The 12,696-nt window shown below is 37.2% G+C and overlaps 1 protein-coding gene across 5 annotated transcripts in view; it reads left to right on the top strand.

Moving 5' to 3' along the window:
• Positions 1-12,696, top strand: part of HECW2 (HECT, C2 and WW domain containing E3 ubiquitin protein ligase 2) — a 338,658-nt gene that overhangs the window by 283,169 nt on the left and 42,793 nt on the right. For all 5 annotated transcript variants that reach the window (XM_081052009.1, XM_081052010.1, XM_081052008.1 and 2 more), the window contains 2 exons: positions 2,357-2,440; positions 6,080-6,189. In XM_081052009.1, the coding sequence (XP_080908135.1) occupies positions 2,357-2,440; positions 6,080-6,189 (194 nt within the window). The remainder of the gene's footprint in view (positions 1-2,356; positions 2,441-6,079; positions 6,190-12,696) is intronic.

Below are 12,696 nucleotides of genomic sequence, written 5' to 3'. Positions count from 1 at the left end.
GCTTTGTAGAATAGGAGTGGGTAGAAAGCCTAAACAGAATTCAGCTAAATGAATGGAATAATTTAAATATTTTTATCTAAAGTCCACTGACTTTCTATCTTCCACTGTACCATGAATTCTTTGAGAAAGGAACAGTGTTTTACCATCTGTTGGCTTCCCAGTATGTGATACCATGCCTAGCACATAGTAGGCACTCAGAAAATATTTGCTGAAAGAATGAATGAATTTTAGTATGAGAAAGTACTTAGTGGTATGATGTACATGAGATGACATACTCCAGTGTCTTGTTCCTGGAAGCATATGACCCATAGCTTGTCATTGTGATAAATTAGCTGTCCTGGCAGAAAACTAGTCTCAGCCTGCCTCTGGTATGTTCTTGCCTGAAGAATCAGATTAGTTGCCTTCACTGTGTAAGAGTTAATATCTGGAAAGTGATGACAAATTTCCCAATTGGCTTATTTCCTCTGGTGTCTTTCCCTTTCCTTTCCTCAGCCTGTCATTCTTGTGACTCAGGAAACTATGAGCTCTTCCTTATTCACAGGAAACTTAAAAGCCACAGTCCAGAGCATAGTATCATCACTCCCCCCCTCTGTCTAGCTCCAGTTGAAGAAGTGAAGAAGGGCACTCAGCCTGTTGGTTTTCTGGTTTTGCTGTTTGCTGATTCATTGTGATGATAGACTATGGGTGTAAACAGTGTATCTGTTGGAGATAGATTCTTCAAGATCAAAGCATATTGTTACCCACCCTTATAAGAGTATATTTTTGGTTATTGTTCCTTTTTCTTTCCAAGATAACTTTTCTTTAAGTTAGTTTTTTAAAACAAACTTTCATATCTCTTATCAAAAAGTCAATCACCAGATAATGAGCCTTGGTTTTCGTCATGTGCTTCAAACATGTGATTGTAACGCTTGCGGGGGAAATGTTCTGCTTGGTTCGAGCCTTCAAACTAAAATGACTAAGCAGAGAGGCTGGCCTGTCTCGTCTGAACAATTCCTTTACATACATGTCTGCCATTCATTTTCTATATATACATACACAAACACACGCACACACACACGCGCACACACACACACACATATACTGGCAATGAAAAATAGAAAAAAAAAATTTGTGCCAAAGATTAGTTGCTTCATCGGCTAACATATTGTGTAAAATAGATTTAGCCAGAAGCAGCTGAGAACTGAACTCTGTTTATCACTGCTCGCAAGCTGTGTGGCTGAGGGCAAACTGAACTATGTGACTTTTCTGTGCATTGAAGGAATTTCTCATCACAACAATAAACCTTGCCTTCCACCACATTGCCTTCAAGCCTGTAAGCAATTTAGAAGAGAATTTGGAAATATAAAATGCAGTCGAACTTTATGAAAACGTTAAGCAAAAAAATGCTCTCTAGATAAGAACTAAATCTAAATAAGTACTTAGAGATTGCTATTTTATAGTATACAGGCATGCGAATATATTGTCATTAGCACTTAAAAGTACATACTTGTGTTGACCCCTATAGTGCAATCAAATGTAATGCTTTCAGTACATAGTTTACGTTCTTATTTTTTCCTCATTTCATACATATTAATATGGGATACTTTAAAATAGCATGATGTAAAATGAGGGGAAACAACTAGAATTTTATTAAAATTGTATTCATATGAAGAATAAAAATAGTGACATGGCTCATCAAACAAAAAAAAACTCGTGTTATCACATATATCTATAATAAAATAATGGTAGAATATCTCCCATTGTTGTGTTTGATATGTGTTTGTATAAGTATATATTCATTTACACAGATATACACACAATCTGTTTTACCAACTATAGTAACTGAAAGTGTTTAAGATTTTCATTCATTTGAAAGAGCCATATGCTTTTATATTGAATATTTAATGCATAGATACTATCTGCTTCCAAGTAAGAATGTGCTTATAACACATAAATAATTTAGAGGTAAACCCTCAGGAAGTAGATGAGCTTCCCTACACAGTCACTTTTTGGAATAACAGAATCAGCCTGAATGGTCTAGACTGTTGCTTAGATTCAAGCCCATCACAGGCCTTAACACAAAACAGAGACTGCGTTTTATTGTTTGGATGATATGACTACCTGTAGTAGTACTTGGGCAGCAAAATGATGAAAGCAAGAAAAGAATCTTTCCCCAGCGTTAAGACTGGGTGATATTGATACTCAAAGGACCATGTATTTCTCAAATGTGTGTTCCTAGGGTGTCACACAGTAGCTGCCACGTAATAGGTATCCAAAAAATGTTGTGAACATTATTTTTAAAAATGGTGCCTAAAGCACTGCATTATATCCCAAAAATCTACCATATACATTGTGAGCTGTTTCTTTGCTTGAATAGGGAGAAGATCCAATTTATCCGAACTGAAGGGACCCCAGGATTGGTGCGTCTTTCAAGTGATGCAGACCTTGTTATGTTGCTGAGGTATGTAACAGTAGTTCTTGAAGTAGAAAGTCTCCTGTTATCGGAGATTGTGGAGCATTTTAGAAAATAATGTGGTAGCCTAATATTGGTAGCCTAAACAAGGTCTCCTTTATTCTTGAAGACTTGTGGACTACTCGTGTTGAAGATGTGGGTGCTGGTTTAGTGATAACTCATTTCAGATTAGACTTCTTACTTCTAAGGTGTTTGATTTTGTTTTTACCCTGCTGGTAAAGGAGGTGGTATTGGGGAAAGGAAAGGTTTGTAGAGGCCAGTGAATGGAATGTTCCACAATGGAACAGAAGGGTATACACAGCTTACCCCTTCGGGGTAGAAGAGTGGAATGTTCCATAACGGAGCAGAAGGGTATACATAGCTTACCCCTTCGGGGTAGAAGAGGTCATGTTTATATTTTCTTTCAATTTTTTCCCCTCAAAATGTGCTTTGTTCCCTTTTGCTGATTCAATACTACTTATTTATTTTATGGTTTTGAGAGTTTAGGTTTGGGAAATCCGATCAAGTTGAAATTTGGTCACTGGTATTCACTGCCAATTTGATAGGCCTTCATAAAACTGACCAATTGTATTTTCTTTCCTGATGCTTAGAACAGCTTTGGTTTTTAAATTTTAGAGTAGTTCAGAAGGGAAAATGATAAGTTTTCAAAAGCCTTTTTCATTTTAAATATCATCCTTTAAATGTAGGAGGTCAGAGTAAAATAAGGTTTTGCTCTACCCAGTGGTTGGGACACTCACCACTGAAACCTCCATAGAATTAAAGGGGAAGTCATGCTGAGCCAGTATCAGGCAATATTTTATTTATCCCAAAGTGCTAACAATCTCATTCATGTTATTTATAATGATCTTGACCCTAACCATTTCTAACCGCCTACTTGATAGTTGCCATATTTGTAAAACTAAAGCTGAAAAATTATTTTCCTTTACTGGATAGTGGAGTATAATTCATAAAGCATATGATCACTTTCATAGAGACTTCACTTTGCTTATTCTGAACAAGACCTATTGGAGGGGTTACTTCTCAGTCTAGTGGGTGACCCTTGACTATGGTGTACTGCGCTAGTTCTGGAAACAGGATATAGTATGCTAGATGGTCAGGAAGAGTTTTGGTTAGTTAACATGGAGTATGATGTTTCTACCATAATTTGGTTGGTGATAAAATAGTAAGTTTTGTTACAAAATTCTGGCTAAGATATGACTCTTTTGCTTCATTCTGGAAATGTAGGGTTTTTCATTTAAATTAAAGAATTCTGCTTTGGTGTTAGTAAAAATAAAAACTGATTATAAAACAGAAATCATGATTATCATTCACCTATCCTTAGTTCAATAATCTTTAAACGGTATTGTCCTAAATATTTTAAGTTAACTATAGCTTAGAATATTTGTACTTGGTAAACACCACAGTTTGCATGAGTTTCTGTGTGTTATGACATAGAATTTTAAAATATTTGAAAACTGATTAGATAGATAGATAGATAGATAGATAGATAGATAGATAGATAGATAGATAGACGGAGCAAGGATACATTTTCTCCCATTTGGGAAAATAAGCCTGTTCTCTGAAGTTAATGGGCCTTTGAAGAAGCATGGGAAATTCACTTGTATATAATAGTTCTGTAATTATTACAAATGATTTTATTCCATTCTAAACTTATTTTGTTTGGATGATCAAATGTATTTATTATGTTAATAATTGTACATGGTGACAATGTATTATATATGTATGCTTCACAAATAATATTTAATGATTTTTGAAACCTTTTGGGATATCCTCAGTTCTTTATTTTTTATTTTACTTTGGATTTGAGTCATTTGAATCAGTGACTATAAACTCAAGCAATAAACTTGTTGCATACATAAGGGAAGACTTTGCGTGTGTTTTTATACTTTGCCTATTTCTTAAAAAAGAAAATCACTCCTTGTACAATAGACTTGATTATCAGCAAGCTGAAGTGTATTAATGATATAGCACTAGGAAATGATTCAATTCAAAATAAACTCATGTAAGGATATTTTCCAATACAGCTATTATAAAACTGAAGAAATTTTAAATAATCTTTTTGGATTTATTATTGATTATTCTACTTCATATATTCTTTCACTAACTCAACTCATGTAAAAAATGTACCTCTGTCAGAGCTCATATAGGAAATGATTGATAAATTTGACTACATTTGAATTTTAAAATTTACATAATGAAAGACGTCACATCTAAAGCCATAAAGAAAGGTAACAAACTGGAAGAATATTTTCATAACACATAAAACAAAGATATCATGAATACGTAAAGACCATCTTTAAATCAATTTAAAGGAAGAAACTCAAAAGAAAAAGGAGTAAAGGACATAAAAAGGCATTTCAGGGCTTAATTTGGTATTACAAATATGTTTCCTTACTGCTTCTGTTTCCAAATTGGTTGACTTTTATAGTTTAAAAGTGGGAAAATGGCTTTAAAAAATATCATGTCTAAAAATGCTTTTGCTGTAATGGTCTAGCAGACATGTGTGCATGTGAATGAAGAACAAGAGAAAGACTTATCCAATTGTTATTGCATTGCTATAACCCTGGTTTTTTCAGCCTCAGAAGTATTGAAACTTTGGGCTGGATACATCTTTGTTTCAAGGAACTATTCTGTGCGTTGTAAGGGTTTATCAGCATCTTGACCTCTGCCTCTGCCCACTAAATGCCAAAGGAGAAGGGCAAAATTACCTCAGTTGAGAACCAGTGTGCTAGCCCTTAGGAGTCCTTGCCTTAAATCTCTACAAGATTAAACTCTTGCCACTTTTTCTGAATCTTTTCGGAAAACAAGTAATACGTTTCTAGATTTGGCCAAGTTTGAAGAAAACCTACTTCCACCTCTTTATTTAAAAACTCATATTGTTGTTTTAATTCTCATTTGTTAAATGTTTGCATGTTTGAGCTTAGTGCAATCAATATTACTTTATTATAATATTTATGATATTATGGGATTCCAAGATATCGGATACCTACTTACTATCTTTTAGAAGACTATCAGAAAGAGAAATTTCAATATAGAGGAGAAAGAAGACCCTAGGTTGAATAATCTAACATCAAAACCCTCACATTTAAAAAATATTATAAAAAACTAGAGTAAATGAGGGAGCTAATTATTTAGCAGTTGTAATTATTTAGGAAGTGTTTTGTTTTATTTTGCTTTTAACTCTCCAGTTAAATCCTAAACTCTTTGAAGGCTGAGACCCTGCTGTATATGAATATATAAAACATACTTTGTGTATCTACTGTGGGTTCTCAATAAATGTTTCTGTTCTGATTGAATCTTATTCTCAAATTTAAAAACCTAGGTACTGTTTCAAACAAACAGGAAAACAAACTCACATATTAAAGTAGCAAAACAGAAATTACGTTGTCCGAAGTTGGTAGGAAAACACACAAGTAACCACAGGTTTCACAAAAGCTGCAACAGCTAGCCAGTTTGTCTCAAGAATTACGTGAAGGGCAAAAGGGACAAGTGCTCCCTTTGGGATGGGCTGGACCTCGGATAGAATGGGTCAGAATGGTAGAATGGACTGTCTTACTCATTGTGGAAATAAGGCCTTTCTCCACCTTGTTGGCTAAACTACGCATTTTGTTTCTTGTTTTTCCCCAGTTTATTTGAAGAAGAGATAATGTCTTATGTGCCTCCACATGCCTTACTCCACCCCAGCTACTGTCAATCCCCACGTGGCTCCCCTGTATCCTCTCCCCAGAACTCGCCAGGTGAGTCCACCTGCAGCTCACAGTGAATTCTCTGAGGAGTGAACCTTGAAGTCAGATGTGCTGTTCTTCCTAAAGGACAGTAAAGGAATACTTTGGGGACATCTTTAGTGTTAGCACAGGTACATATTGTATGGCACTTTTTGTCTCTTAAAACTGGCTTGTTTTCATTGGGGATTCATTTGACAGGAAGATAATGGCTTTCTAGAATAGGAGCATAAAGGTGAGCAGTGTGATATACTCAGATACAGAATTTACTTTTCATTACGAGTATGTTATGTAGCGCCTAATATACCCTGGAAAACAGTAGAGTACAAAATACTATGTGAGCTTGTTGGATTTAAAAAGTTCTAGTTAGGAGACTGATTCAATGAATAATAAAAAGACATCTCTACTTTCAAGAACTAATATAGAATTTAAATTAGTCAGTTTAATGGACTTGGATAATTTTTCCCTTCAGTAATCACTAACTGTGTTAGATAGGCAGATAGAGACTTATAAGCAGATGGAACGTGTTCATAGATGAAACAAACTAAAATACTTAAGTTCAAATTCTTTTTGAAAGAGGTATGTTGTGAATGAAGGAGTGAGTGAATGGATAGATGAATTAATGAATTGGTAGAAAATGGAGCTTAGCAAATGAGTTTTTTATAGGAAGGAGTCATGATGTTGACAGACATCGGCTATTTATTTTTGTTATAGGCAATGTATTGTTCACGCTTTAACAGCTATCAGAATTTAAAACTATTTTAATAGACATCCAAACTCCATATGTATCACTAAAAGCTACTCTATGTTCTTTAATATATAATATATGTTTTCACATATTGTTATGATAATGAAGCTACAGATTAATTGAATACCACAAACAGGAAGAAGTCTATTAATTTGTTCATTTAACACAGATTTATTGAGCATCCACCTATGATCCAACCACTGAACTGAATCCTGGTGCCCCAGAGATGAATAGCACAGTCTCTGCCTTTGAAGGAAGGATTCATGGTGGGGCAGTGAGTCAACAAATGACTCTGTAAAGCTCTGTGGTTAGTCCTATAATGTAGAGATGTATGGGAACACAGATGTGGGAAAAATTCTTCCTTCAAGACTGGAGGTGGGATGTTTGGGGAAAGATGAAATCAACAGGTATGAAGGGGAGCCTTGAAGAATGATGACTAGGAGTTAACAGATGCACCAAAGGAAGAAAGACATTCGACGTAAATGAGTAGCATAAGCTAAGCCGCAGAAGCATGAAAGTATTTTAGGGCAAATTGATAGATACAAGTGGAGGCAAGTTCTCAAAGCTCAGGTTGGAAAGATAGGCTAGTTGGTCATTGAAGCCCTGTTTTGTAGTCTATGTGGAGTCACTGAAAATTTACAAACAGAGAAATATCCTTTGTGACAATGATCAGTTTCGTAGCAGTACAGAGGATGGATTAGAAGATGAGAGACGAGTCAGGGACACTAGTTGAGAGGCTGTTGGCTTAACCCAGGAAGCATGTTAAAGAGCTGGACTAGTGGTGATGAAGAAAAGGGAATTTACATAATACGTAGGATGTCGAGACACCAAGACTCTGAGTCCAGGAAAGGCAGATTCTGAGGTCCTCACCACCTAGACTACTAGGCAAATGGTAACACCATTCACCAAGAAAGGCAAAAGATCAGGGGAGGGAAAAAATGAGTTTGATTTGGGACATATTTTGTTGAGGAATCTTTGGAAATACCCAAACACAACTGGAAAAGACAGTCGTGGAGCTCAGGAGAGGTTGGTGGCTAGGAATACAGGTATGCTGATGGCAGTTGAGGCCCAGAGTATAGATTAGAGGAATTAGAGAGGATAAGCCTATGGAAAAAAGAGAAAATAGAGGATGGTGACATGAGGAGCTCCAGTATGGAAGGGATGGGCTGAGACAGAGGAGTAAGTGAAAGAAAGAGAGCCAGTGGATTTTGGAAGAGAATTAGGAAAGTCTGTTGAGGGAAGCCAAGTTGCAAGGAGGAGGGAGTGGTTACCGGGGCCAATTTTCAAAGGATTCAAGAAGGATGAAGCCTGAGAAGAGGCCACTAAATTTGAAAATCATGAAGTTAGATATGGCCTTTGCCAAAGCAGTTTCCATGAAGTAATAGGTCACCAACTGGGAAGGAACCAGTTACAGAAGGATACAGGGTTTAGAAGCCAGAAGTGCATATATTATTTTCACAGTATGAAAAGAACAAAAGTATTCTTTTCATGAAGTATGACAGCAAATAAAAATAAGGCAGTACTTAGAGAAGAGTTAAGGAAGGGATTTTAGGATGGGGAAGTTGAGCATGTATGTGTGCAGAGGTCAAACGATATGGGGGGAAGGAAAGTGGTTCCTTGAATGGGGCAAAACAGCTGTCAGCACAAGCGCAGGCCCACAGGAAGACAGGACACTGGAGGCAAAACACAGGTCAGCTTTGGAACAAAGTAGGGACACCTGTTTTAATGATACAGGATGAAAAGAGCTAAGTATATGACACTACAGGTAAGTTTAAAGATATAGGGGGAAATTGATATAATTCACAGCTGGCCTTCTTAGTCTTTATTAACTGTGTGTGACTTTGGGCAATTTGCTTCCTTCCCTTGAATTTCTTTTTCTATAAAATGAGAATAATAGTAATTACCCCCATGATTATGTTGGAGAACACCTCACTGGAGAACACCATCAGCAGCATCTAGTACATGTTAATTTATTCCTTTTTCTTCCTTTTTGGAAATTGGATTCTGAAAAATATAGTTTGTCAATATTTGAATCATTAATAACTGGAATACATGAATCCATTTCTTCCTGATTTGCACAGCTGGCTGCCTAGATATTCAATCATTCTGACTGGTCTTTATCTTAGCTGGGACCTATGATGAAGTTTAAATGGGTTGTCCCTCTACCGGATGCTTTATGGTTAAACAAATGAAGATGTGTGGATTATTGCTTATTCCAACCAAGACTCTCTTTTTTAGGCCTTTTCTCTGGCCCATCCTCCCCGAGGAAAAGGTAGATCATCAGATTCTGTCCCTTCCAAACCCCACTGAGGCATGTGTTCTTGGGACTGGCTGAATATTCTAAACGATGACGAGGTGGCTTCTTTTAATTTAGCCTCACAAATGGCCATGACTAACCTCAGTGTGGTAATAAAATGCACTGTGGAAGCAGATTTAGAGTTAAACATTTCCCAAAAACATGTAGAGCCCAACTAAATCTAAATTGCTAGCAGTGTTTGTGGTGGTTTTAATTTCAGGAAGAATCATCTCCACATTTTTGGCCTACTCTGTTTCAGTGGGCCTTTTTTGATCTTGAAATTGGGGTGTACTGCCTGTTATCGGTGGCAGTACTCTAACTAATTCCACATGAGACAAGGGCAAGACTAACTAGCCACTCTGAACGCTAGAGCAATCTTCTGTTTCTTTGAGTAAAATAGACTGTCCTGTATCCCTAAAGTTTTTGTGAAAACACTTTAAACAGATTTTTTAAAGTTGTCAGACCCTTCTTCTTGTGACTAGAGTTTCATCCCTTTTAGTGCTGTGGGAATAATATTTTGAAAATTATGACAATAATAAATTTTCATGATCTTCTTTCAGAACGCCTAAGAACCTGGTAAACTTTACACACTTTTCCTCATTCCAAGCACATTTACATGTCTTTTCAAGTACAGAAGAGACAGGAGCTGTGGAAACTTTGACTCACTGCTTTTTGCAGCTGTTAGAGTGCTCACCTAAAATTTGTCAAAATTTTGGAATGTGAATGTTTGCTTTGCTAGAACCGTTATAATGCCAATCCCGACCTTAGCTATGCCAACAGTAAAAGATCTTTCCAAACACCATATGGTTTTTTATGGCAAATGTGGGACCCAGAAGTTTATTTAAACACCTTTCGTAGCTGCACATTTCTAGGAATTTTAAATGCAGTATCACCAAATTTATCAAATATTGTTGATGTGCTCACTTATGTGAATTTTGCATGTAACTAAGTGCATTGAGGATATTTCATGATTTGAGGGAATCATCGTACAAAGAGAGCTGTTGTTACTTGACTAGAACTGGATTATCTGGAAGCTAGAATCAGCACCAGGTCCCACTGAAACAGAAGTAAAACAGACCAGAGGTCACTGAAAAGCCACATGGGTCTTTACTGAAGGTTGTCATGAGGGCATGAGATAGGAAAGGGAATTATTTTTCCCAACACACAGTGCTTCTCATTAAGCATCCTCTTTTCCTCTCTCTTTCCAAAGTCCTAGCATCTTAGCTGCTGCTTGTTTAATCTCCTGTTCTTTTCACAAACATCCTCTGTTCCTCTCCCTCCTTTCTTCTCCCTTCCTTTCCTCCCTCTCCCTTCCCCCATCTTTCCCCCAGTCCCTGAAGTAGCCCTATACTTGTTTTTAGAAACAGTGTACTATCCCTTCTCTTTCTTTGCTCAGCCCGGCAGAGATAATCCAGGAACCGAATGGTACAAATGAAAGTTGCTCCCTGGGTGGGTGGGGATCAGGGGTTGTGATTCCAGAGACCAAAGGAAAGCCAAGTACTGTCTCTGTCAGGAGAGAGACGTGTGTTTGTTTTTCTATTGTTAGTCTCTTTTGTCTCCCCACCAGCCCCCCAATGCTGTCAGAGGACGCCTGCCACTGGCATGCTCTGCAGCTTTCCCCTTTTAATAAATAGCTTCTAATTTGCCATGGTCTGAGAAATCAGACTATCAAGTCGGGTTTTTTGAAATAAATGGTATGTAAATGAAACATAAGCAAGCTCGAAACAATGACCTGAGAGCCTTTTACTACTCTTAGGGAATAAAGCAAAAATGTGAAGACTTCAGTGCTTGTGCTGTGTGTCAGCTACTTTGGAGGTGTCTTTCCCCCTGAAATTTCCACTGTTGAACTATGTTCCGGAAGATGGAATATTCCAGAAATTATTACAATGCTTGATAATTTGTTCTCATACGAATAAGGAATTGCAAAAGAAAAAAAGAAAAAGGCACAGAGATTTATTTTAGAAAGTGGACCAGTAAAGAAGTGGGTTTCTGAGCTGTCTTTATACAGAGGCCCTGGAGTTATGCTGGATTAGGCCCAGCTCCACCCCCCGCCAACGCAGACTGAGAGCTTCTCATCTATGCAGTCTGAGATCCTGGTGACACATCCAGAATCAGAAAAACCCAGGCTTTTTAGAAGTTTGATGCCAAGCTTTTTCTAGTACTACCCTGAGTATTTCGTCAGGTAGAATTTTTTTAGTTGTATATGATTATGCAGTTTTGTAACAGTAAATAAAAATAGTGTAACACTATATGGAAGTACTTTAGGTCTATCTAGCAATATACAGAAGAAAAAAAAAAGAACCTAATATCTGTTACTGAAACTTTTCCCTGCAAATAGTTAACATAATGCTGACCATCCATGCAGTCAGCCCTTCATTTGCTCACTTCCTAAATGTAACACTGACCTTTTTGTATCTGACTTCCTTGTTTAAGACTATAAGGACCATAAAATTACTCTGTCTGTAGGAGTATTATATCCTAGAACTTCACTTGGCAGTTACGGCTCCTACACAATTCTATTAACCCAGTCTTCCAAGATCATTTTTGATTTCCAACGTGGAAGTAACATTGTTCCTGCCCTGGAATTTCTTGGCAGTTGAACCCGACTTGCATTAAGAATTTGACAAGGGCCAGCAGCATAATTTACTGTAATTTTTAAACCATGAAGTAATGTGTAAATGATTTTTTCATAATAGAGCTATTAGCAAAAGAATTTTTGCATTTAACAATGTCTGTCCCCAGAGTCTCTGTAATTGAATCACTTTACCTAGAGCGTAAATGGAGTCAAAGCTAATTTTTATTAAGTGTCTGTATTGCTATTGATGGAATGCATTATGGCATTTCCCACATCCTTTTCAGCATCTCAGATTATACAGCAATAGTATAATATATGCTGTGGTTTTTTTTAAGTATTGAATTCTTAAAGAGTCATGTTTCTTTTGAGTCCTGTCCTGAAAGATTTTCATTCAGTCCTTTATTCTTCTTTTTCCTCTTCCCTGTCAATGATCTTGCTCATGAAAACTGATTAATTGGGGCTGCTTTCTGAGCTGTCCGGGTTTACTACTCTGCAACACTGACAGCTGTATTCTGCCACCTCTGGACTTGTGGCTCACCTCTGTCCCTCAGCCATTCAAGAGAGCAGCCTCGTGCTTGTGGAGAGCATGCTGCTAAGAGGCCTTTCAAATAGTACCCAGGAAGCATTGCCCCTGTATTGGTCCCTGGAAGCTGCCCATGTGTTTCATTGGTTACATTTGACCTCAAGGGATAATGGTTCTCCATCCTTGACTACGACTTTGGAGTCATCTGGAGAGCTGTATAAAATACTTATGCCTGGGTCCCACCCCCACAGATTCTGATGTAATGTGTCTTGGGTAGGGTCTGAACATTGAGATTTTTCAAAGCTTCCTAAGTGCAGTCAAGATTGAGGACCACTGTCTAGGAGTCTCTTCTGTATCCCAGACATTTTAAGGTCAAGTTT

This window comes from Rhinolophus hipposideros (genome assembly GCF_964194185.1).
Source record: "Rhinolophus hipposideros genome assembly, chromosome: 6".
NCBI lineage: Eukaryota > Metazoa > Chordata > Mammalia > Chiroptera > Rhinolophidae > Rhinolophus > Rhinolophus hipposideros.
Note: the sequence above shows the minus strand (reverse complement) of the source record. Positions and strands in the feature narration are given on the sequence as shown.